Source organism: Nelumbo nucifera, chromosome 4, assembly GCF_055504915.1.
Source record: "Nelumbo nucifera cultivar China Antique chromosome 4, China Antique-T2T, whole genome shotgun sequence".
Lineage (NCBI taxonomy): Eukaryota > Viridiplantae > Streptophyta > Magnoliopsida > Proteales > Nelumbonaceae > Nelumbo > Nelumbo nucifera.
Genome location: NC_142652.1, coordinates 8465391 through 8491769, shown reverse-complemented (window position 1 = coordinate 8491769; position 26379 = coordinate 8465391). Strand labels below are relative to the sequence as shown.

General features: G+C 37.8%; 3 protein-coding genes, 1 long non-coding RNA gene and 1 other non-coding gene across 6 annotated transcripts; 3 read left to right on the top strand and 2 right to left on the bottom strand.

Moving 5' to 3' along the window:
- The first annotated feature begins 1187 nt into the window (after positions 1–1187).
- On the top strand, positions 1188–3407 carry LOC104591521 (GDSL-like Lipase/Acylhydrolase superfamily protein). Its single transcript, XM_010250380.3, has 5 exons — positions 1188–1538; positions 1759–1956; positions 2058–2233; positions 2742–3015; positions 3102–3407. Exons 1-5 carry the CDS (start codon positions 1286–1288, stop codon positions 3356–3358), a joined length of 1158 nt encoding a protein of 385 aa, XP_010248682.1. The 5' UTR covers positions 1188–1285; the 3' UTR covers positions 3359–3407.
- Positions 3408–6521: 3114 nt separating this feature from the next.
- TRNAR-ACG (transfer RNA arginine (anticodon ACG)) lies at positions 6522–6594 on the bottom strand. The gene has a single exon. It is a non-coding gene; the product is annotated as a tRNA-Arg (tRNA).
- A 297-nt stretch (positions 6595–6891) lies between these two features.
- On the top strand, positions 6892–10307 carry LOC104591522 (GDSL-like Lipase/Acylhydrolase superfamily protein). 2 transcript variants are annotated; one of them, XM_010250381.3, is made up of 5 exons: positions 6892–7418; positions 8980–9189; positions 9287–9456; positions 9559–9829; positions 9914–10307. In XM_010250381.3, exons 1-5 carry the CDS (start codon positions 7178–7180, stop codon positions 10171–10173), a joined length of 1152 nt encoding a protein of 383 aa, XP_010248683.1. In that variant the 5' UTR covers positions 6892–7177; the 3' UTR covers positions 10174–10307. The 2 variants fall into 2 exon arrangements, with proteins under 2 accessions (XP_010248683.1, XP_088742668.1); XM_088886542.1 differs by having other exon boundaries at positions 6894–7418; positions 9290–9456.
- Positions 10308–15860: 5553 nt separating this feature from the next.
- LOC104591523 (uncharacterized) lies at positions 15861–24709 on the bottom strand. The gene is made up of 6 exons (XM_010250382.3): positions 24018–24709; positions 23549–23719; positions 21983–22153; positions 21705–21884; positions 19911–20377; positions 15861–17418 (listed from the first exon to the last, which is right to left on the bottom strand). Exons 1-6 carry the CDS (start codon positions 24423–24425, stop codon positions 16467–16469), a joined length of 2349 nt encoding a protein of 782 aa, XP_010248684.1. The 5' UTR covers positions 24426–24709; the 3' UTR covers positions 15861–16466.
- Positions 17416–18065, top strand: LOC148792002 (uncharacterized). The gene is made up of 2 exons (XR_016085868.1): positions 17416–17748; positions 17913–18065. It is a non-coding gene; the product is annotated as an uncharacterized LOC148792002 (long non-coding RNA).
- Positions 24710–26379: the final 1670 nt, after the last annotated feature.

The window sequence follows — 26379 nt, the reverse complement described above, 5'->3', positions numbered from 1 at the left end:
TTTACATTCAACAGTTTCACTTTGTTCAAAGTATAATTGAAAAAGATGAACTACTATGTCTATCTATCTATTCTCCGGATTAGTGCGTGTCATCTAATGGGTTTCATCAGTTTTTCACTGCAAAGAAAAGAACTGAGTTCGTTTAACACCCCCTTCGGCCCTTCCTCAGTTGAAGACAAGACATGGGAAAGACCAATATATTTACCGAGCAAAATGATCAAAGTGACTAGGAATCTTCCAGGTGGCAGATTAGCTGGGAGCTCAGAAATGCTATACATGATATTCCTGATGCAAGTTTCCATCACTTGAGCATTCCCAAACTTTTAACAGTTTGTTTTTTTAGCTGGGGAAAGATTCCAATACAAGGTTGGACATGTTGGGCTTGTAGAGCTCATGATGGGCACAAGGCGATGAAGACATGACTAGCTTGGGGGTTGGGTTGATGGGTTTGATGGTGGATCAATAGTTCAGATTGGGCTGAGATGGTTCTGGTCTAAGGGCATACAAGTAGATTGGGATTTGAGAGCTATCAATCTCATTAACGCCTTTACAGCAGATCCTTTAAAATTGTCAGAGACTTTGGTTGGATGTGGTTGTCGGAGACCCCAGATCAACAGTAACAGGCAAACGCTAGCCCAAGTTGGAGATGATGGTTTTTATATTGCTTTTGTTGTGATTACTGTTGACTAGGTGAGGTGAGGTCTACTCGTCTGGCCTTTTTGCCTATTAAGGCTGCAAGAGAACGAGTACCTTGCGATCTAACCCCCCTTTTTCTTTTCTTTTTCCGGGAAACCGAAATCTGGAAATGCAAATGGCCATTGGCCCCCCCCTCTCTCTCTCATCAGAAGGTTGTACAATACTAAAATGTACGTGGTGTTTAGTTTCCAAGTTCCAACCGTCTCCCATTAGAGAAGCCCCAAAGCCAAAAGTTCTTCCATCAAAACTCAAAAGCAATTGACGTACAACAATCACGCGTAAAGAGCAATAAGCGAATCCCATTAATTTAATGTCAATAATCTAATATAATCCTGATTCTAAACTTCTAAACAGTAGTCAGTTTGTTGAACTTTACTAATGAAGAAGATAAAGATGTACTCTCTGCTTTTACTTTTTACCTCCTTCATTCGTTAAAACAAACTCACTCCCGTAAATTGAAATATTGAATTTTGAATGGATAAACACACACTCTCTGCATGTTTATTGGGTTGGGGACCTGGGGCTTCTATAAATGGAGAGATCCGCTCAGCCTCAGCAGTGAAATACGGAGTGGTGCAGCAGCCCAACAATGGAGTATTTTGGAAGAGTTGTTCTTGCAGGGCTTCTGCTATTATTTCGCGTTGGGAATGTAAGAGGAGCAGAGGTGGTGAATGGGTTAGCACCTTGTAACTTTCCAGCAATTTACAACTTTGGCGATTCCAACTCAGATACTGGTGGTATATCCGCGGCATTTCAAAGGACTCCACCTCCAAACGGCCAAAGTTTCTTCGGTAAACCTTCCGGGAGGGTTTGTGATGGACGTCTTATTATTGATTTCATAGGTAAAATAAAATAAAATAAAAGTAAAACACAACAATACATTAAATATTACTCCTCTGAAATCTGAATACAGTTATTGTGATCATGCTGATTTTTGGTATTGTCAATTATATAAATTATGATCGCTTAAGTCAATTTGTGCATATTTGGATTTTGGAATAAACAATTGATGATTTGTGTTTATGTTTACAAAATTTATGAATTAATGAAATGAAATGATAGCTGAGAACCTGGGGTTACCCTACTTGAGCGCGTATCTGGATTCCATCGGAACAAACTTCCGGCACGGAGCGAACTTCGCGACTGGGGGATCCACCATCCGACGGCAGAACGAAACCATATTCGAGGCCGGTATAAGCCCTTTCTCCCTTGATGTTCAGCTCTGGCATTTCGACCAGTTCCAAGAACGCACCAGCGAAGGTCACCTCCTTATCTCCCATCTAAATACTCTTTCTTTTCTCCTATCTCTATCTAGTTAATGTGTTAGCAGTTTAGTTGACGCCATGAGAATGGGTTTTCAGCAAGAAACACATCGGAGGACAGCGGTAAGCTTCCGAAGCCGGAGGAGTTCTCAAAGGCTCTTTACATCTTGGATATTGGACAAAACGATCTGTCCGTGGGTTTCCGGAAGATGACCGATTCACAAATTCGAGCTTCAATTCCTGACATACTTGATCATTTCTCTGCAGCGGTTCAAGTAAGTTGTAATTGTAGCCGGCTCGGCTGTTGCATTAAGGTTTAAGATTTAAGACAGACAGATAGACGGCGTTCGACCAAACCAAACCAACCGGTTGGTTTAGAGAGTACCAAATCATGTCTAGTCGCCGGTTTGGGTCAACGATTTGACAATTCGGGTTTCAATATATTAACCCGAACTTATTTGAACGATTGTTTTTTCTGACATGACCATGACGGTTGTATATGATTTAGAAAACAAAAAACAAAACATTTCACATTGTTGAACACCCCCTTAGTTTTTTGTCCATTTTTATCCCATTAAAAAAAAGGATAAGGTTTGTATTTGGTGGGGGCAGAACTAGTCCTCCTCATTGAACAGTTTGTCTCTTCCTTCTTGTTACCCTGATAATAGTTGTCTACTTATCTTCACTTTTTATATATATATATATATATATATATATATATATATATATTATTACCCTTAGTTAAAAAAAAAAGACTTTAAAAAATAAAATGGTGTGTTACAGCAACTATACGAACGAGGAGCAAGGTCATTTTGGATACATAACACCGGTCCAATCGGTTGCTTGCCCATTTATCGAATATACTCTCCTCCACCGGATCCGGGATTGGTTGACCCATACGGATGCATCAAGTCCCACAATGACATAGCCATGGAGTTTAACAGGCTACTGAAGGATAAAGTGATGAAACTAAGATCAGAGCTCTCCCATGCTGCATTGACATATGTTGATGTCTATGCTGCAAAATATGGACTTATCAGCCGTAGCAATAGCCAAGGTATGTATGTATAATTAAATTTAATTGGGTATATACATATATATGATTTATATTCCAATATAATGATGTGTGTATGTATAATATAGGGTTCGTTGATCCTCAAAAGATATGCTGTGGGCACCATGAGAGTTATCATGTGTGGTGTGGGCAGAATGCGATGATCAATGGTTCGGAAGTCTACGGTGCTCCATGTGGAGATCCATCCATCTACATTAGCTGGGACAGCATCCATTACACCGAAGCTGCAAACCATTGGGTTGCCAACCACATTCTTGATGGTTCACTGTCTGACCCGCCCCTTCCCATTACTCAAGCATGTCACAAGCAGGTTCACCAGCTGTAATAGACAACGTGCTTAATTAAGATTAATTAGTTTGTTTATTATTAATAAATATGAGCTTGCACAGTCTGGACTCTAGAGTTTGGACTTGGTTTCAAAACAGCAATGTCTAAGGTGCATACAAAAAAGTCGACTACTTTGGTGATCGAGGCCTTGATCATGGATCATTGCAGCTAGCAATTAGCTTTCTTTTACTCTGGAACAAAGTTTTCAAAAAAAAAAAAATTAAAGGATGCCATTAAATTGTCTCTTAACACGAGAGAAAGAAACAGAATGTAAACCAGTCATGATACATGGGATTGCAATTCAAGCATTTACGGTTGCCTATACAAGAAACATGGCATTCAAGAGTTTTCAAGCTACCTTCTTTTCTCTGGTTTGAACTTTGAAATAAAGGAGTTCTATAGCTGGGTTCTCCAGAACAGTTCGCTTTATTGGTGTACAGTTAACTCTCAATTGGACTGAAAATCGATTAATTGACTTTAGATTAAGGGTCCAAATCCTTGTTATCACCATTTCTCTATATTGTTGGTGAGTGTGTGGTGCTGGGTGGATTTTTTTTTGTTTTGATCTTTCTATCTGGGATGCATGGGCAATTTGTCACAAACTCACAATGAGTGGACAACAAGGGTTTATTTAATGATTCATTAAAAGTAGAGCAGTATCACCCAGATGGACTAACATAAGGCCAGAGATCTCCTGGCCGGTATCTTTGAGTATTAGTTGTGAATAATATTCAAGGAAATTTCGTAACAACTAAACTATATTTCAGCTTCAGGTACTCTAGTTTTCCTTCTCCTTTCTGTTTTTAGAATTAATAATGGTCTTTGTCTTTATATCAGATATCTCTTTACCCAAGTTTTACTCGGTTGATATATTTGTTCCCTGCTTCCACCTTTTTCTTCATACTCTCGGTGTGCCTTTCTGATAGCTAATTGAGTTTGCTTTGCATGCTTTAGAGTTTAGATATTTTAGGATCTCTTCCTATCAACACCCTTTATGACATGTTCCTAGTTGCCTCTGCTTTAAGACCTTGTCAGAGAATCCTCCTTAACAGTAGTAGATCCTGAAAATAACAAAGCTAAGGACTCCAGCGCACCAGGATCAACATTGTAGGAGTTCAAAAGCTCAAAGAGTCTGTAGTGACTCAAACTCTTTATCTTCTCAAGCTGTACATATCCTCCAAAAACTCAGGCTTTTAGATCCTTCCTAGACTGTATTTCATTGTTCTGTTGCAAAAAACCTAACTTGTTAATGTTATAGCTTATTATCTGACGACATCACTTGTTGCTGGTGAGGATGTAGCATATGAAAAGAAATAGTCAACCTCAGCCTTTAATTGCAAAGCTATTATGCAAACTGCACAGAAGAACTCCAATGATGCATCTTAATGCCATTTCACCCAATTAAGGTTAAATGCCACCTAGTTGTTTTTCCCTTTTTCTTCATATTATCAAAACTGTGGGTAGACTGATCATTGCCAGCTTAGTCATGTGAGTTACGTTACAGTAAATGGATCATTTCACACTCTCTTGCTTTTCTTCCTTACTGTAGAGAGAAGATATCCTTAAAAACTGCTTTGAGATAATGCAATCACATATCCTGTTTCACCATTCCACTTTATCTGGGACCATATATACTTCAGGTTCAGACTAAACCAAATGTGCTCAAGTTTTTGCTTCATCAGGTTATTTATTTTCGGCTCATCAGTTTTTTGAAGCCTTCTAGATCACTTCTACTCACATGGGTACATTCACGATTGTTGATTAATGCCATGTTGCCACATATGATAGGGCTTAGTTCCTATGAACTTGTTAGGTTGCGTTTGTTTGCGATACAGTGGCAAATATGTACTCTACATATATATTTTCTCTTTGGTTCCTGAAAGCAAAATGGTTCACAGTTATAACCCCATTTTGCTCTCTTCTTGTTTGTTTCAAAATTGATGCAAAAGGCTGTATGGTGGTCTCTCTCTCATTAGATTTGAAAAATTCTCGTTTGCTTGGCTTAGTCGTCCCATTGCTGTTTTCTACTGGTTGGATACATCATACATGTCATTTGCATGTCAATCTATAAGCACGTTTCTCTTTCATTCCCTCTTTCTTTTGTCAAACAGAGAGAACGGAAGAACCTCTGTACCTGCCAAAACATGGCACACCAAGGTGTTCACAATTTACAATCAACCATTGGTAGAACCCCACCAAATAACTCCACAAGTTCATAATAACCTATAAGATAATCCTAATTATCTAGTTTTTGTTTTTTTTTTCTTTTATTCTTAATATTTTTACACTAGGCGGTAGTGGAAGTAGGGCTGTCGACAGTCTCCAACAGTTTGAAATAAAATGAAACTTAAGGGCCTCAACTTTCACTTGTGACAATGAGCTAATTGTACCAAGGTTCAAGATACGGATACACTCCAATATGTTGAAAGGGGTATATTAATACTTTAGAGAAGATGAACAGTATTTTTCTCCGAATAGTTATTACAAGGGTAGTATGGGAATTAAAAAATATTGCAACCATGAATTTCAATGGAAGATAATGGAAGGGGGTCTTTGTCTCACGGTCATAGTATAAGGGGGTCTTTGTCGCAAAACAAAGTAAAGGGGGGTCTTTATAATTTGCCCTATTATTTTTTTATTTATAAATATATTTTTATAAATTTATTATATTATTTATTTATTTTTATAAAAAACATATATACATATAATGAAAACAATTAAAACATATTTATATTTTTGTTTTTTACTTTATTTAAATTAATATATTATATTTTTCTTTTCATAATTTATTAATTAAAAAAACACGTCTGATCGAATCAGATCGACAATTCAATTTACTGATAGGATTCGAATTCAAATCAAATCCTATTAGATCTGATTGGATCGAATTTGAATATATCCTGATTTAAATCCGATTAGATCCATTTGCATTTTTTTCACGTCATAAAACATCATAAGCCGCTGCATAAAAGCTCTCTCAAACGGGTACTGCATAAAAATAAATAAAAAGTATAAAGCGGCTTTGCAGCTATTTCTCCGGCCATTAGAGAGTGGACTGGAGCATGAGCGGCTGAGTCGAGGAGGACCAGGACCATAAAAATGAACAAGAGAATGAATTCACATCTGCCCCCGTACAATGCGCCCCCGAAAAAAAGGTTCGCCGACTCCACTGGGGATCGAACCCAGAATCTCTGGTTCCGTAGACCAGCGCCTTATCCATTGGGCCATGGAGTCATTGTTATTCAAATCAAGGATAAAATACTAATAACTGCTAATCTTTGGTCGACCCCTTTTTAAAAACATGTTATCCACCTTGTAAGTTGTAAGTTGTAACCCACACGATTTGTGGATAAGCGAAAAGATCTGACAAAGCGTAGAATAGAGGGTCAAGTGTAGAGAGGATGTGATTTCCATTTCCTATACTGGCTATACAGTTGTAGGGGGGCCGAAAAAAAGTTAATTATTGCCATACCGTTGGGACCCAGAAATTACCAATTACAAAACCTCCTTGTAACAGTATATCACTGAAAATTTTGCAATTCAGGAGTCAGAACTCATTTCCTCTGTATTCTTTTTTTTTTTTCTTTTAAACCATCTGAAAATTGAAAATTGGAAGATGTACTACGGCCTCTTACTTACCAACCCGTGAACAAAAGAAATACAGCAAACCCGTGAACTGTGGCTGCTTCTCTCTCTCTCTCCATCGCACTCCATCTCTGTTTATTCATTACTTCACTATTCCCCCTTTACTTACCAGCCCACCTCTCCTACTTTTCTGCTGCTCTCTTCCTCTTTCGGGCTACTTCTCCATCTCAGCATGGAGTCTCATTCTTTCAGCATCTTTGTTATTTTATTGATCTCAGCTATGTCGGCACCAAAGTTGATCTTTGGTTTGACCCCTTGTGAGTTTCCGGCAATCTTCAATTTCGGTGATTCGAATTCTGACACCGGCGGTTTATCTGCAGCGTTCGGACAAGCTAGCCCACCTGCTGGAGAGACATATTTCCACACCCCGGCCGGACGATATTCAGATGGACGTCTAGTGATTGATTTCATAGGTACTTGCCTATCTCTTATATGATCTTTTTCTTCGTTTTTTCTTGTACTGTTCGGCTGAACAATTCAGGTTGATAATGACGACGACAGAGTTAGGAGTTAGCACTCTAGACGGAAAAAGAAGGCTTCGTTTCGTTAGTACACATTGGGCTGGCGAACAGAATGATAATGCAGTAGCACTAGTATGATATAGGGAGAGAGCATAGTCAAACAACTGAACCACAGAGAGAGAGAGAGAGAGAGAGAGGTGGTTTATCCATTAATCGAATTTACAGAGAGGGTAGATCTAATGACACTAAATGACAGAAGCAGGAATCCTTACAAAAGGAGGGAGGACTTGTAGACATTTGCTTGTCGTCTTTTGGGGGTGAGAATCTTAAATTATGAGGAGAGAGTTTTTTTTTTAGGATTTATTTCAAATCCGAAGACTGTAAATGAGTTGTATGTAAGTTACGAACAAACACAAAAGAAGGTAAACAAATATGCGATTCTGCTTTCAAAAATCAAGATCAAATCTTTGGTTTAATATATAGAAAGGGGTTGACGTTAGTAGGCAGCCAAATCACAAATGGGGATTTAAATCTATCCGTCCTTTGTTACCTAAAAAATATATATTTGTCTCTGCCATGACTCGATAGCCTTTTGCGTAATCTGTTTCGAAGCAAAACACAGAACATGTTTTTATTTTTTTTAATTACTAATTGGAATCGGAATCCACCGACTACATGATTTTGCGGACTGGCAGAGGCGGTCTCTTTCTCGTCTCCTGTATTATTTTGTTTTTATTTTTGATGGGTGTTTTCGTGTATTATCAGATTTACAATTCCACCAACCAAGTTAATCAGCGTTTTTTGATAAATACTTTTAAAAAAAGTGTTTAAAAACCGTTGGTATGGTGATTTTTTTAATAAAAAAGCATTTATTTGACAATATTGTTCGGTTTAAAACGGACTTCTGTGAATATGGTTCAAAACATATAAATCATACCCAATTCATCGCAAAAACCGCCGTTGGAAGTGTTTCATTAAAAACAAATAATAATATAAGAAGAAAGCATAAAGAAAGATGAAGATAGAGTGGTGGGCATCGATATTCGATCCATGTTTTAATGGAAGAATAAGACAAAGATTGGAAATCGTACATCGTTGTAGGCTTGTAGCCTGCCGCCGGTGAAGTAGTGAAAAGTGAAAATATACGAAGGAGAAAGTGAGAATTTTAGATCTAATGGGGGCATAGAAAATTTAAACCGCACCAAATGTAGCCGTGCGAAAGTCCTTTTTGAAATGTCTTCTACCAGAATTTTCCCGCATTTCTCCTCATAAGTTGTTTTACATTTTTTAATTATGCCAATCCTGACAACAGTTTCTGCGCATGGAAAAAAAAATAGAAAATGTGCTCTACTGCTTGCGTATCATCGATTTGATCTGCCACGTGGCTATTGTTTGAAAGAGGAATATAAGATGAGTGTTCTCTTCCACACGTGTTGTAAAGAAATGAAGGCACGTGACATAGATATATGATGAATGTCTCTTCTTCTTTTGATTGCTTGTTGTTGTCGTTCAGCGGAGAGTGTTGGATTGCCGTACCTGAGCGCTTACCTGGACTCGGTGGGGTCTAACTTTACGCATGGAGCCAATTTCGCGACGGCCGGATCCACAATCAGGCCACAGAACACAACTCTCTCCCAGAGTGGCTTCAGTCCCTTCTCCTTGAATGTCCAATACTATCAATTCCACGATTTTCACCAGAGATCCCAAGTTGCTCGTACACGAGGTCCGTCTCCATTTATTCATCTCATTTCATTTGTTGAATGTTGATCTATCCTTTCTCATAATTTTGTATATATATATATATATATATATATATATAGGAGAAGTATTCCAGAAGTTGTTGCCCAAGGCGGAGGATTTCTCTCGTGCCCTCTACGCGTTGGACATTGGTCAGAACGATCTAACCGCCGGTTACTTCCTTAACATGTCCACCGATCAAGTTAGGGCATACATCCCTGATGTTCTGGGTCAGTTCAGTACCATCATCAAGGTGAGTGCCCTTCAATTCATTCACATGCCTCTGCCTCTGCTGTCATATATCCAGTAATTAATTTCTAATTTCTATTACACCTTACCACGCACACACGTGCAGTACATATATGATCAGGGAGGAAGATCATTCTGGATACACAACACGGGCCCAGTGGGATGCCTGCCTTACATATTGGACCGGTTGTTGGTCAGAGCGCCGGAAGTGGACAAAGCTGGCTGTGCCACTCCCTACAATGAGGTGGCTCAGTACTTCAACATCAAGTTAAAAGAGACAGTGGTTCAGCTCCGCAATCAACTCCCACTCGCCGCTATCACCTACGTCGACGTCTACTCCGTCAAGTACTCACTCATCAGCCAGGCCACCAAGCACGGTAACCTCCTGCATCAATTTGGATAGCGGACAATTTGGAATTTGGAAGTAATAGACTAATAATAGTGTGTTGGTTGGTGTGCAGGATTCAAGCACTCTTTGAGTGCTTGCTGTGGGCATGGTGGAAAGTATAATTATAACAGGAACGTGGGTTGCGGAGGAAAGGTTTCAATGCATGGCAAACAGATATTACTGGGGCGTTCATGCAACGATCCCTCCGTTTGGATTAATTGGGACGGAGTTCACTACACTGAGGCTGCCAACAAATGGGTCTTCCAACAAATTGTAGATGGTTCTTTCTCTGACCCGCCCATTCCATTAAAATTTGCTTGCCATAGGCGCTAGACCACATCAATAAATGTGGTCTCTCCCCATTAATTGATTCCTACTCTCTCCCTCTCTCTCTGTCCATCAACATTTATAATGGTTCCTTTTATTTTCCTTATTAATTGCATTCTGAACGGCCTTGGTATTTAAAATTCAAATTATAAGCATTATTTCTGGTTACACAGGGAATAAACATGTTTTTTTTTCCAAGAAGCTACACAACATGGTAATCCATCCTCTAAACCCATAAATCTGTATCCAAATGCAACCTAAGTGTAGGTGGGATTTTAAGACTCAGTTTGTAAGGAGTATATATACAAATATGTAAAAAGCAAAGTTTTTGTATTCATACTATACAAATTTATATTTATATTCTTTTTAAACTAACCTTAAAATTCAATTTGATAAAAATACAAATATAAATATATACAAAATAATACAATATATATGATTCTAAACTTTATATATTTGCATCTAAACTCTTTTCAAACTAAACCCAAGTCGCGTCGCAATTACAATCAACAGTAAACCTTACCAATCAGCCGGTTGGCACCTTACCTCATTTAAATAAAATAAGGTGTGTGCTGATCAACAGCCAAAATATCTATCAATCTATGATGCACCTTATTGTCATTTATCTTATCAACACCTAACCGGACTTAATTCAAAGGGGGGTTACTCAAAAAAAATCAAATGGAATGGGCGGTGGGCCTCACGTCTGGTCCAGTCGCCAGTGCGCAGCACTCCACTCGATAAGTCGACAGTGTCACTTTCGAAATTCATATGCACTCAGCCGACACAATGACTTTATCATAACTCATGTATTAATAATATCAAATAACCTCAAAGTGCTATCTAATATTATGTGTTAATCTTAAACAATTCAATATATCTAAAAATCTTGTTTGTCTTTTTGCATTTGTCAAGAAAATATCAAGTTCCTTCATTCTGATTTTTTTTTCCTTTTATCGTGTTTTTGTTATCGAATCAAGGTTTTGTTTTTTATATAGATTTCTTACCTCTCTTAATTATCTTTGTTTTACCTAAAAACACTTTTTGAGTACACTTGACAATTGGACGGACCTCAATGCGCATCCCTTGCTACCTTTATCCCGACTCCAGAGTCCATACTTTCATAGATGATGATGATACTCATCGTCAAGCAAAAGAATAAAATCCTTTAAGTTGTATTTGGCTTCAAGGAAAAAGTAGGAAAAATCAGAGAAGGATAGGAAAATTTTTACAAATTTTGTATAGTTTTCTTTACCTTTCTCTTCTTTTCCCTATCTTTAGCCTTAGGGTTAACCAAGCGCCTTTTTAAGTTTTAATAATTGACTATAATTGCACTTTTTTCTTTTTATTGTTATCATTGTCTCCCATTATTCAAGAGTGATTATATATGGTCACTTCCCATTTTATTTTCTTGTAAATAAGACACTTTAAGTGACTGAACCATAATTGAAATTGAAATTAAAATCAGAATAATTTATTCTTATACTCTGTTTGATTCACATAGGAATCAAAATGGGAATTAGAATAAATTGGAATGGGAGTTCATTCCTAAGGGAAGGGGAGGGAATAGTCATTCACTCAAATGGGGGAATGCTATTCCATCAAAAATGAAAATAAGATTTCAGTTCTTCCCAATCCAACAGTTAGAATTGAAATAACCCATTGCAATTCTGTTCCATACTCATATTACTGTAAACCAAATACACCCTTAAATGTTACCAATTAGAGTGTTTGTTTAACTATGCTCCATATAAGATTCCTTGGAATTTATAATTTAAAATGCCAGAGATTGATTTGGGCTCATCCCATTGTCTAAAATGGGGACACACCTAGGCCTTAGGTCTGATATTTGTTCGCAAGGTTTTATTTGAAAGAGTATAAATATAAATATATACAAAATAATATAAAATACAAGGTTTTACACTACAAATTCATATTTATACTCCTTCTAAACTGAGCCAAAAAAATGTGAGAAGCAATGTTTTAAAAACTGACCCGAAGGCTGAATCGTTTTGCCTCTGGGTCATGGGTCATCGGTTCTACCAACCAGGTTGAACGGTTTAGATAGTTCTACGTCATCATATATATGTATTAAGTATATATTTTTATATACATATGTATATGTGTGTATAAATATATGTTTTATCAATAAATAATGTATAAATATGTTTTAGATATGTTATATGTATTTTTATATTTAATTTATATTTTTTAACTCAGCTTTTAATTCTTTTTTATTTATAAAAATATTGAAAATTGCAATTTGAGGTCAAAAAGGGTTTTTTTTGGTGAAAATAGCAGGTCAAGGCGTCTACTGCACTTGGGACACATAGATCTCAAAAAGTTATCCAAAAAAAAAAATCACCTTAATTAGACATCGGAGTGCAAAGTTATGGCTTTTAAAAGTTTGCATACATTGAGTGTACAACTTACCATCCAGTGATTGGGTCAAACAAGTCAACGGTGAACTGGCCAGGTCGAACAATTCTTGATCAATTCTATAGTTTTGGCTCTCTGATGAGTCTTGACTGAACTGGACCTGGAATCTTGACCAGTTATATATGTAACTATCCCATTGGTTTCCGAGTTCTCTTTCTTCACCTTCTAATGTTCAAAATAGGCATCAGTGCCTCCTTCACAAGAGATAGAGTTGATGATTCCACCGGTAAAAATGGTGGTGATGGCACAACTGGATGGGATGTTGGTTGCTGCTTATCATTGCAAATGGCGGTCATCTTGGGATATAGGGAACATCTGTCGTACTTATACATGGGAGACGTTTTCAACACACAATGGGATGTGATTGTGAGGTTGGTACGGGTAACATATCCCAAATTCTTTCAAGAACTGGGAACATGACTGACTTTCTGGTCAAATGGTTGAACCGTCTTGATATACACGATTTTTAAACCATGTGTTGGACGGTACTGAACCATACGAATTTTGCATACTTATTTCTAATTGTTTTTTTTCTTATTGAGTTCCATTTAGAGACATGAGGTGTTTGATAATATTGAGAGGATGTCCAGTACGTGTTTGAAAAACTTTCAAAGATCACATCTCATTTATGTCAAGGTTAAAAGTATCTGCGATTACGCATGAACTTGCATATCAAGTGTTATGGTATCAGTCTTTGGCCTACCTACACCTCAAACTGGTCAAAACCCTTCATTTAAAGTATATGGGAGCGGAGCTTTGTTTATATAAAAAATATTAAAATTTTGATCCTTGATATTAACATTTTCAAACGTGTTTCAGTGATTCAGATGGTTTATACTTTATAATAAATTAAATAGGGGCACCATTGGTTCTTAATGCTCTATTTGGTTGCAATACAAATAAATTTATATTGATGCAAAATTATGACAGTGCAAAATAATTTTAATGTAAATTATGACCTATTTTTGTGTCAAATTTTAACTTATTTATTTGATTGCAATATAAATAAAGTAAATTAAGACATAAAGCAGAATAAAATAAAATTAAATAAGAATTTGCATTTTTTTTTCATTTGCACTCTCATGCATTGATACAAGTGCAAATAAAATTGCACTGCAAAGAAACACAGCTTAATAAAAATAAGTCAATGCCAATTGACCACAGGCCAATAGTGGCTTACCATCAACGTGCTCAGAGCAGGTCTCCATTGAATGAGAAATGCGGTATTTCTATAACATCATTTCAAGTTAATGAATACATGTGGCAATCTCTTCATGCGTAACCAGGGGTGTTTATGTAATTTCAATGACATCCCTAGCTCGTTCGAATGGAATAGTCACCTTCCTTCGACCCTAATTTGTTCACCACAGGGCGTAGAGCAGAGAGAGAGAGAGAGAGAGAGCGCTTCTCGTCGACTCCCCCTTCTCCAGTGACAAACTGACAATCACTTGGTATGACCGTCATTAATGCTTCTCTCCTTTTCCTTTTTTATTGTTGAATTTTGTATACCTATACATGTAATATATGTTGGTCGTCGGTGTCGGTTTTCTCCTACCGACATGATCTCTCTATCTTCATTTGTTTCTTTAGAACAAGAAAAGTATTCTCATTCATCTTTTTTTCCTTCCGATGCTAATGTTGTTAGACGTCTGTTGCTCTATTAATGGTCTAAACTTTTTGGGTGTTTGATTTATCAAACGCCTTAAATATTATCAGTAACAAGAAACAAAATTTTTGTTCTGGAACAGAAATTTTTTCAAGAACAAAAACAGGCAGAAACGAATCAACGATACAAACAGGGCCTAAGAATCCTACGAAATGTGATACTATATGTTAAGATACAAAATGGGTAAGGGTATAAGTCCGGCTGGGTTAGGTTGGGTTGAGGTTAACTCTAATCCAAACCAAGCTGTGGAGTGTGGAATCCCCAACCTTAACCTCTTAATTCAATCCAAAAGCTCTGAATTGTGTGGAAATGGGGTTGGACTTGCAATCAGTTTCGCTACAGCACCCGCAGCTCTAGCTAATTATCCACCCTTTCCAAGTGTGATTTCTATGTTATGTATGGCCGTGCTTAAGGGCATCTCGGTTGAAGTAGATTCTTCTTTTTGATCAATCAAAACCCCTTCTCAATCTGTACAAGCTTCTTCCAAAGCATATGACTTTCTGGATGCATATGATGAGATCTAGACAGATGGATCTTATATGAATCGTATGATGAAGTATCGACGTAATTTCATAGAGTCATTTGGTCTGAATGCTACATGAAGAACATAAGCCAGATGACGAAATGGGAAGACCTAGGATGTAGAAGATCATAACATGAATGATTCGGCAGATTTGGATTCCTATATATCCACTCAGTTTTAGCATTATTATATATAAATTAAGATAGTTATCATGCTTTAGAAAACGTTTACCTTAAAATTGGTGACATTGTAATGCACATTTATATAGACAAATAAGTATATATACATGCGTGTCATATGCATACATATATAAAAATCGGATTCAAGTTGATTCAGATTGGTGAAAGGTTCAACCCTAACCTAACCTGAAATTAATCGGGCTAATCCAGAGCCAAAGTTGCAGCGCAAAAAACGGGGGCATATGAATACTGTTACCTTCAGGATTAAACATGAGATTAATCCAATGAATACAGTTACCTAGTTGATGATAAGGGTGTCAATGGATCAATTTTAGATTGGATCCCCGTTCAGTCTAAAATCAATTTACATGAATTGAATGGATCAATAAGACATATTGGATTGGATCAATCCGATCCAAAATATTTATCAGATTGGATTGGACCTGGTCTGTCCGTAACAAATTAATTTATATTGGATCGGGTTGGATTAAGCTAATATCTGATCCATTGATATAAGATAAGAATGTATGTATCAATGAATCGGATTTGGGCTGAAACCAATCTAATAAAAATAAATTTGAACAGATTAAACAGTCCAAACATTGAATTGGACCGATCCAAATTGATCCAACACATAAATTGAACTGAACTGAATCTGGTCCATTTATAATAGACTCACATTGGACTGAATCGGATAGGACCAAATCCAGTCCAATTGACACCCCTAAATTTGATGATCATCATTTGTGGCAGAATTTCTTTGAAAAGCTCGAGAGCTAATCCCATTAATCCCATAGCCGTACACATCATTTTGTCCTCGGTAGAAAAAGCATAGAAATCACAATATAACAATCATAAAAAGAGATCAATACATCAAAACCCAGAATAAAATGGAATAAGCAATGAATTAAACAGAGAAAAAGGAGAAGACAAGCTCCATGTGCATGGTTTGTGCACTGCACAGAAACACAAGCTTTTGCAACCATTGAAATCCCCTTAAATCACAAAAAAGAAAAAAATCTCTTCTTTCTTGTGTCCCATGCAATCGTATTAATATAATAATAAATAAATAGAGAAAGATACCATATCGAGGGAAAATAAAAAACCCAGAAGATATTATACTCACACATCCACGTTCAAACAGATGAAGAAGATAAGAAGAAGGATGGATGTATAGATGGGAGAATTATTGGGCACCGTATGCAGATGATATGTTCCACTCTGACCTGTCCAATCATGTCCACTAATTCATCCCCAGTTGTAACTAACTTCCAAGTTTCTGCCCAACCCCTCTCCTCCTCCCACGTGATGCCCATCTTAGCTTGCTGCTGTTCTCCCTCTCTGCAACTTTAGCTCACTCTTAAACTTGCACAATCCAATCTTAATCACCACCATCATCCACTGCTTTCTTTATGTAACTCTTTTCAGTTTTTCTTTTTGGGTGATCATGCCTGTACGATGACGGTATCGGTCATACAATCTGTGTTTTAGCTCATTCAATCTTCCAAGCATAGATAAACAAGCAAAACCCAGATGACCCACCAGAACTATCTCCCTCTGTTGACCCAGAAGTCGGCGTTTGCTGTGATGATAATGGAGTCGGTGCCAACGACGAAGACGGCGGTGACGATGAAGTCGATGTCGATGTGGATGATGATGTTATTGGCTTAAATATGAACAATGCATGCCTCAAACCAGGACTAAATAACCAGTCATGAACATCCCAATACACTTCTACTCTAACTTTATGAACGGAGATGGATTGATTACCTCTGAATTTCCAGTGAAGGTGTTTGACATGGATGGCTAGCTTCCCATCTACCTTTATCTCCATTTCTGGATCGAACCCACCAACACAACTGTTTGTATTAACACTGCTGCTGCTGCTGTTGTTAAACTCTATGGAGATCTCATGAAGCCTGCCTTTCTCATGAAATTTCACTCTTGAGGTGAGTTTCTTCTTGCCAAATATATGCTCCTTCTTTGATACCATGCTGGGCTCAATTAGTGCTGGTCGGCACCCTGTCTTTCTGTAGGCATCTTTTTTTAGATCACCGAGAAGCAATACAACCTCATCTTCGCAGGCAACGGCCACATAGTAATCGGACTGCGGCTCAGTCTCTCCATTGAACTTGGCGGCCTTCAGGTCCCAGAAGATGTCGACGGCTTTACCTTCCACCATAAATCGCTTGGAACCTTGCTTCCTCCAGAAGTACCATGGTTTGAGCTCAACTTTGCAACTGTACTGGTTTTCCCCGTTCGGTCCTTCGACGGAGACGCAGAGGCCGTGGAGTAACAGATTCTTACACCATGTTACTGTGATCATACGGCACTGGCCGGCAATCTTTGTTCTGTATACTGACAGGAAGACGTTCTGACCTGCTTTGGTCACGGCGGCCGGGTCATCGCTCTGCTTTTCGCCGGATAAAAAGCAAGCAGGAATTCCAATTGGATCTTGCATCATACCCAAATTTGTTAGAAAAGGAAAAAAAAGAGCCTATTGTATCGCAAACACCACCGAATTGAATCAGAGAAGAAAGGGGAAAACTGCAAAGCTAAGGCTGAACCGGACTAGATTTAATTGGATTGTAATCCTACCATGAGTGACTCAGAGAAAATGATCATCCAAAAGATCTATCCATAGAAGAGTCAGTGGCGGCATTTATCTTTGGTTAAAGAATAATAGATCCAATTTCCAAACTGGCAATTATAAGACAGAGTGACAGTGAGGGAAGAAGAAGCCTTTATAATATTATTCAATAATCCATAAACGGGTACTCATCTATAAACCTTTGTGCGCTGATGAATTTGGGTTTCTTTCCCCTTTTTTTTTTTCCTTTTTGCCTTCTTTTCTACCAAAACTACTTTTCGAATTCAAGGTGGGTTTTTGCTCCTGTTAACATTTTCATCCCTATTAAATATGCGTTCTCCATGCAAGGTAAAAAAGGAGAGAAGCCCCTTTTCACCAGATTCGGAGTTCAGATTTCTACGTACGCTGAGTCCTTGGAGGAGCATGTGAAGGATAAGTAAAAGAAAGACCAGTCAAATGAGAATATGCAGAAAAAAAAAAAATAATAAATGGTTGGATTTCCGATGTGTTTTTTTTTTCAAAATTATTTAATTTTGTACACTGGGTTGTGAGGTATCAAGTCTTTTACCCTTAACTTCAACTTAACGTAGGATGTTGCAGAAAAGTAAAGAGTAGGGAGGAATCTAGGGTGTGGCTGTTGCAGAAAAGTCTGAGGAATCTGCGGTTGCAGTTGCAGATCTGGTCGAACTCACAGTGCTCTTATATGCACTTAAGTTTAAGCAGAGTAGTTATTCTTAAAAAGATGGCAAATCAAATGCTAGTAGTGTGTGGAAAACGAGGGAAAATATATAAACAAGTGTAGCCTTGAATCCGCAGCTCAAAAAGACGAACAAAAACAACAACTACAAAAAAACGAATGCAAAAAAAGAAGGAAAAACAATGAGATTGGTTACTGATCATTTTGGTGATTATGATTGATTAACGACGCCAATTACGGCCCAAGTAAAATCTAAATGAGCTTGTCTATTTGGTGGCTATAACCTGGTTATTCATATTTCACAACCTCAGATTGATTATCCTGCAAATCAAATGGTAACCTTTTAATCAGGGATATTTCAACTTTCAATTGGAGAGGTGCAGTTTCAGTTGATTTGAGGTGGATAGACAGAGTTAGACTATTTCTCTCTCTCTCTCTCTCTGGTAATTAGACACTTTTTTTTTTGTATTGATTAGTTGCCTTTCGCTCCCATAGGGGCCTTAATTTAATTTTCATGGCATAGTACCACAAATTTTATCTAGCAACATTACACTCTTATCAAAGGGCGGGGCGAAACCGCATTGCATCTGGGACTTACCCTGTTACATGCTAACCGAGCCACCTATTTCTCTCTCTCTCTGGTAATTAGACACTTTTTTTTGGTATTGATTAGTCACCTTTCGCTCCCATAGGGGGGGCCTTAATTTAATTTTCATGACATAGTACCACAAACTTTATCTAGCAACATTACACTCTTCTCAAAGGTAGATTTAGAGCCGTTAGTAGCGGGGCGAAACCACATTGCGTCTGGGGCTTACCCTGTTGCATGCTAACCGAGCCACCTTTTTTTTTTTTTCTCTGTCTCTGTAATTAGACACTCTTTATTTGGTAATTAGACACTTTTTTTTGGTATTGATTAGTCGCCTTTCGCTCCCATAGGGGGCCTTAATTTAATTTTCATGGCATAGTACCACAAACCTTATCTAGCAACATTACACTCTTCTCAAAGGTGGATTTAGAGCCATTAGTAGCGGGGCAAAACCGCATTGCGTCTGGGGCTTACCCTGTTACATGCTAACCGAACCACCACTCGGTTGGTTGGTAATTAGACAGACTGAGACTTTATAGTATGTAGATGGTTCTTTTGAATCCCAATCTTTGCCAGTTTCTGAACAATGAATTTCTGCAAAGAAACAGATTGATGCAATTTGTTTGACAGCACTTGTAAGAGGAGAGCCGTTAGTATGTAGATGCTTCTTTTGAATCCCAATCTTTGCCAGTTTCTGAACAATGAATTTCTGCAAAGAAACAGATTAATGCAATTTGTTTGACAGCACTTGTAAGAGGAGAGCAGTGGTCCAGCAAAACATAAAATAGAATGATTACACTGGCGTCCACAGGAAAATAAATAAAGAAAGAAAGGAAGAAACAAAAGAGAGTAGAACCAAAACAACAGAAAAGAACAGAAGGAAAAGAAACAAAAATTCTGGTATTTAGCAAGCATTCGTTTATTAATGTATGTACAGGTAATGCTTTACCAAAAAAATGTACAGTACAATCAGAACTCGTTGCCCACCGTGTTGAATATTTGTACAGTAGAATCAGCAATTAAAGAAAACCACAACATGCACAGTGCTTATCGGCTCTTGAACTGGAATTGCTTTAGGTCAATAATCATCACAGTGATGTCATCCAAGCTTCCCCTACTCACAGCCAGATTAGCTAGCTCCTTACAAGCAGCAATGATCACACCAGTAGTTGATCTCTTCTCATAATGGCTACTATCTTGACTTGAAAGGTTAATCTTCCAGTTATGTTGTTTGATCAGTGAAAGCCTCTGCAATTTTAATGGAGAACTCTGGTTTTCACAACCAAAGTCATCTCTATCTTTCCAATCATCACTTTTCCTCTTATTCCCAATGTTTTCTTCGCTTGGGATCTGGATACTCATAACTTGTTGCTTGATCTGTGAAATCCTCCGCAGCTTTAGTGGAGGACTGATGTTTTCATAACCAAATTCATATCCATCTTCTTGCCAACAATCAACTGAAGATCCTTCACTTTTTGCAACAGAAAATATGCGCTTTGTCGTATCAACAACTTCCTGATTACCCACCTAAGCAAAGCAGTCAATTTAAAAGATTCAATGTCAAACAAACAAGTATTTTTCAGTCAATTAAACTAGTCTTAAATGTCTAACTATACTTGGCTGGGACCACATGATCTGAAACGAGTAATATGTTACAGAAAGATATTGACAGAAGAAAGGAGAGTAAAAAGACAAAAGAAAAGCTATGTATTCTATTATGTTGAAAAGGGACCATTGCTCCACATGGCTCAAGATTATAAAGTGAGATCACCCTCCTAGTCCTAGGCAAGGAATGGTTTTGGAAGAAGATTTGGGATCAAGTTCCAACAGAATCATATATTCAATTCATCTTAACTGATCATACCAAGTAAACCATTTAAACTTATCATGGAAATTATTACCAATTAAAAAAAAATTACCATGGAAATGCAAACAGTGGAGTAATAATGGAAAAGAAATTAGTACAGTAAATATTGTGCAAGGAGAGTGTAGATGTTACATGACTCTATTCACAATGAGTTCCACTTGTAATAAAATAATATGGTTTTGGGAGGAATCTGGATGTTATCAGAAAAAATATTGATCTGTATGAACCAATCATTACCTACAGTGGCACCTCCATAAGAATTTACATGAATTATTTCTCAATATACAGTTTCAGGACTGCATCATAACCTACTTGAACATGTGCTAAACAATAATCCAGCAACTTAAACTTGACCAGGTAATAGGAATGATTAAATAAAGAAATTGTTTTCTCCAGAACAATTAGTTCTATTTGAGCATCTAAACAACTATATTATTGTGAGATATTTCTAGGATAATTGAAGTCACCTGAAAAGGCACTAAAAGGATCACATAGATGGAATACTCAAAAAACTAGTCATAACCACAGCAATGTCTATAAGAACAGCTTGGTCAAAAATTTAGATGGCCTTGCCAGTGGCCAGTGGGTTTCAATTTTCCAATGAAAACTTGTAAAGAAAAATGAAAATTTAGAAAAAAAAAAGAAAAGAGATAAAAGAGCATTATGCAACTGAAAAGCAGTAAGAGCATTGTACCATGCCCTGACGGCTTAACTCTGTTAAATAGCTAGAAGACAGAAAAACTATTAAATCATGAAAGAAAAAGGCAAATGAAATGGATTTAAAAAGAAGACAGTAATCTTGAAATTAAACAACTAAAAGAGGCACACGAGGAAACTAAAAGAAGCACAGAAAAAAGAACTTGATACCAGACCAGAAAAGAACCGAGTTTCAAGGATGCATTTTATATTTTTTTCAGCGTTAAGTACGGACATTTTGCACAAGCATACCTCCAGAATATTGGTACGTTGTTATCTTTTCTTACTAACCTTTTCCCACAGTCCATCAGAGGCTAAAACAAGAAACTCCATATCAGGAGTCAAATGCAGAATTGTTGTATCAGGTTCTGCCATTACCCAATCCTTCAAATGAACATCCCCAATGCTCCTAGAAACAGAAAGTATCCCATGAACTCTCCAGGCTCCTCGGTGAATCTCCACATATCCTCCCTAGCAAAGTTTCAAAAGAATGCATAAAGTCATTTTCATATTCCTATATTGGTCTTTGGACTAACGAGTTCCAACTTCCAAGCAGTAATATCAACTACCTTCCTTTCTATTCTGTTCCTTTCCTCCTCTAGACTGGCTGTATGGTCTTTTGTAAGGACTTCAGCTGAACCACCTCTACAAAGAACTGCTCTGCAGTCTCCCAGATTTGAAACAGCAATATCTTTCCCATCAATCAAGGCAGTTACACAGCAGGAACCACTGCTTAAACCCTGTTACCATTTGCCAAGATCAGATTCACATTTTCATAGAATAGAAACAAGCTAAAAAATGAAAAAAAAAATCGGATATAGAAGGATCTCAGGTAAGATATTTACATTCTTTCTCTATTTTGTTTTCAATTCATTAAGCTTGAAAAAGAATAGATATATTCACTATCCCTGGAAGGCAATTATAAGACCGAGTTTGAATGATTTTCAAAATTGAAATTTACATAAGTTCGTCATCCTGAACTAAGAGGCCAAGACTTTACCAGGTATTGGTTGTTAGGACTATACCAACCTGTGCTAACACCGTTAATAAATTAGATGATGCTTAATGTCACAACCATAAATATATTGTCTTTCAATATAATTAAGGTTAATAAGACCGTTAATTTAGAATCATTTATGAAACATTGACAATAACTGATGAGTTTCCACTCTAGATTATAGAACAGAGTTTAAAATTCAACTTAAAAATCTAGCAGGTGCTTCACTCACATAATCCATAATCTACTTAGGCCATACATGTCAATGAAAATACAACAGAAGAATGGTCATCCAACAAAAATCATTTTGAGTACTTAGGGATATCTCTCAAGTACCACTGTAGAATGTATTTACGGACCATCTCCATCAACAGCAGTTCAATGATAAAAAGACTGGATCCGACCAATTTTGTGGCCAACCATTGGAAAGGATGATACACCCACAATATGTTCCTAGCAAAGTAGCAGTCCATATCACTTCCTGTGAAATTTTGCCAGCTTTTGGTCCACAGTCCAAAGCAGGCAATTGACTTCCAATTTGTTCCTTATCTTTTAGCAACCCAAAAGTTAGATCACTAATTCAGTTTCCCAGAGTCCTAGACCAACAAGTCATCTATTTGAGTTAATAAAAGGAGATTATTGCAACCAATTTACCCAGTTTATTGCTAAGCTCTGCTTTTCACAGGCATTCATAAAATTTCCTTCGCAAAAGATGCCCTGAAAGCATATACAACAGTATAATGTTTGGTTGGAAAAACAAGACTAAGAATAATGCTTGTTCAATACCAGGACTCAAGTCCTGGTTTCAGTGCAAGTCCCCAACAAGTGTGTTAGCATATCTAGCTGCAGGGTGTAATACCAGATTTTAGCAAAACCATATATGGCAGCAGTTTTTATAGACCAGAAACAACAAATAAGATGCAAAAAGGTTGAGATCATGGTGCATCTTGGGTAACCGAATTTAAGAACTTCAACTAAACCGGGCTTGGGTTAGGGTCCGGGCCCATTCAAGAGGCATGTGGTTCATTTCACAAGGCATGTTCTGATTTCTTCCATTTTCTTCATCTTTTCGTGAAGGGGCATACTTACATTTCAACAGTATAAATTCAGGAAATGAAGTTATCAAAATTACAATTACTTGTTTCACAAAGTCCTGGTCCGTCTTCAGATACCCAGCTTTGATGGCGTCCTCCTTCCCCGTGTCTTCCCTGTGTTTCTCGAGCATTTCGAGTATATTAATATGCAAATTCTCCGCAACAAAGTCTGCTGCTTTTCTTCCTCCATGTCCATCATAGACGCCATAGAAACCCTGCATCGCAACAAACAAAATCTTACCATGTTCCTGGAAACACACGTGTAATTTCCACAAGCAACAAGAGTAATACAATATTGGTTATAAAAATCTGGATCAGAAGGTAACAATCTGATGAAGAAGAGCTATACCCTGTTCCGCAGAATTGTCAAAACCAAATTCAAATTCTTGCACCTCTTAAAGACAGATAAACAAAATTCGGAAAACACGAATAGGAGAAAATAAGAGAAAAGCAGATAAAGCAGATCTCTTGTGTGATTTTGTTTTCTTTTCAAAGAAAGTGTAATCGGTATACCTTATTGGAATCCCCGCATAAGCGCGAAACGATCTTGTAAGTATCCTCCATGACTTTTTTCTTCCCTTTGATTGAAAAAACCCCAACTTCTGCCCCGTCGAAACTGTTTGTTTCGTGTTCAACAACCTTGTCCCTGAAATTGAGTTTATCGGGATGAATTTCCCGTAAGACCCGTGAGATGTCGATCCTGGGTGGTCTTTTCCTCTTCAAAGAACAACACGAAGATGTAGTTGAATTAGTAGAGTTGGAGAATGAAGACGAAGAACTGAAGTGCTCGACGTTATTCATACTGGTATCTTGCGAATGTGATAAACTGCTGTGTTTTGGTTCAGTAAGTTGAGCAATAAATACATTGTCTGGTGGCTTCTGGATCTGGTCTCTATCTACTGTATCTGTAATGCTTGCCATTGCGTGTGTGAACTGTGAACGAGAGAGAGAGAGAGAGAGAGAGAGAGAGAGAGAGAAGGGAGGAGGGGGTTCCAACTTCCAACGGCTATAAAGTAGAAATAAGGGGAGAAAGTCGGGCAGTAAATGGGGAAGTTGAGAGGTCCAAGTTGAAAACAAATTTTCGAGGTGGAGACCCTTCAGTTTCAGGCGGGCCTTGACTCTTTTGAGAGAGGGAGAGAAAATCAGAAACGTAGACTGTAAGTGTAGTGAGGGATTCAACGGAATTGTTACCACGCCGAGCCGTTAGGGTTTAGTCAAAAAAGTTTGAAGAAGTGGTGAGGGAGGGACCGAACCACGGAACCAATCAATGCAAGTGGGGGGGTACAACTTGGGCGGGCTAAAAGTTTGAATATGTCCGCCTCCATCCGAGACCGGATCTGCTCCTCACATAAGGCGCCTCACACGCGCCTCATAATTACATCCTACAATGCATTGAAAACATTTCCCGTACTCTTAAAGTTATTATTCACGGGAAATATTCCCGATGCACGGTGAATATGCATGTGAGGCGCTCGAGTGCGATGAGCAGATCCCGTCTCCCTCCATCCACCCCAAGCCCGAGTCCGAAGCAGTATAAAGTTATAAACTGATAACTCGGAGTTGTCACGGTTGGACCGGTTGGTAGCGCAGAGATTATATTCAGGAGCCACCAAGGTGGAGAGCCCTTGCAACAAGAACCATGAACACATATATTGACTTTGAACCATCTTATTGATGCATTTGTTTTATTTTTCTTAACTTGTAACACAGGTCATCCAAATATCAAAAGTATAAACACTCCAGCATATCATTACTCCACAACCACAACCACAACCGAAAAAAATCTGTACATGGTGTCCACGTGGTAAGTCGTTGAACCATTTATTTTTTGTGAGAGGGAATGTAATATTAGAGACCCACCATAAAAGAACGTTTAACGTTATACGAGTCGGCCGTCCACTTAACCCATACCACCAGCATTTCTCGTCGGAAAGAGAAGACGAGAGGTGGGAGAAAAGTTCAGTCAATTCGGGTGCCGTCACCGTACGGCTGTTGCCAATTTGCCATTACTGTAGAGTGTAGACTTGAAAATTATGGGCCTTGGCGCCATGCGGATATTGAGAACTCTCAAACATGATTCATGAATTAAAGTCAGGTGGGCTTAAAGTGGTAGAATTAAAGCAACTCGCATTCGCATTCTGGTAGAATTACACTTATAAAGCCCATTTGGGAGGATTTGGGCGTTATTTGGGTTGTATTGACCGAGGCGGCGTTTGGTAATGTGGTTTTGGCATGTTTCATCCCGTTCTGGAATTAGCTACATTACATCAAAACTCAAAAGTGTGTTTCATATTAGAACGAGCCGTGGTCTCTTATTCCCTATTTCTGATTTCTCACCATGGCGCATCCCAGAATACACCATATACAACCTCCTATAGAATGCGTGATGCATTCCAGAACCAATGTTACATGGTTGATTTTGTCAATAGTTATATACATGTTTTAAAGATTAAGTGATACATGTGTAGTAAATGTGAACTATTTCAAACTGTGAATTTGGAAATGACTCATTTAATTAGTTATAGTTTGTTTTATGATATCTACTATTTAGATAACCATATTAATTCTAGAGTTAATATATACTTGCATTAAACCTTGACTTCTAGAAGGGATGCATTCATTAGATAAAAGGTCAATGTGGATTTTGTCCATTGTTATGATGGTTCATGATAATTTTATAGACTGCATGGCCTTTGGTGTGATGATGCATCATTCAAATTATAGAGTTATATGCACTAAACCTTGACTTCTGGAAGGATGCATTTATTAGATAAAAGGTTGATCTGGGATTTGTCTGTTCTATGGATGATTCATTATAACTTGATGGGCTGCACGGCCTTTGTATCGATGATGCATCATTCAAATTTTCTGCCCT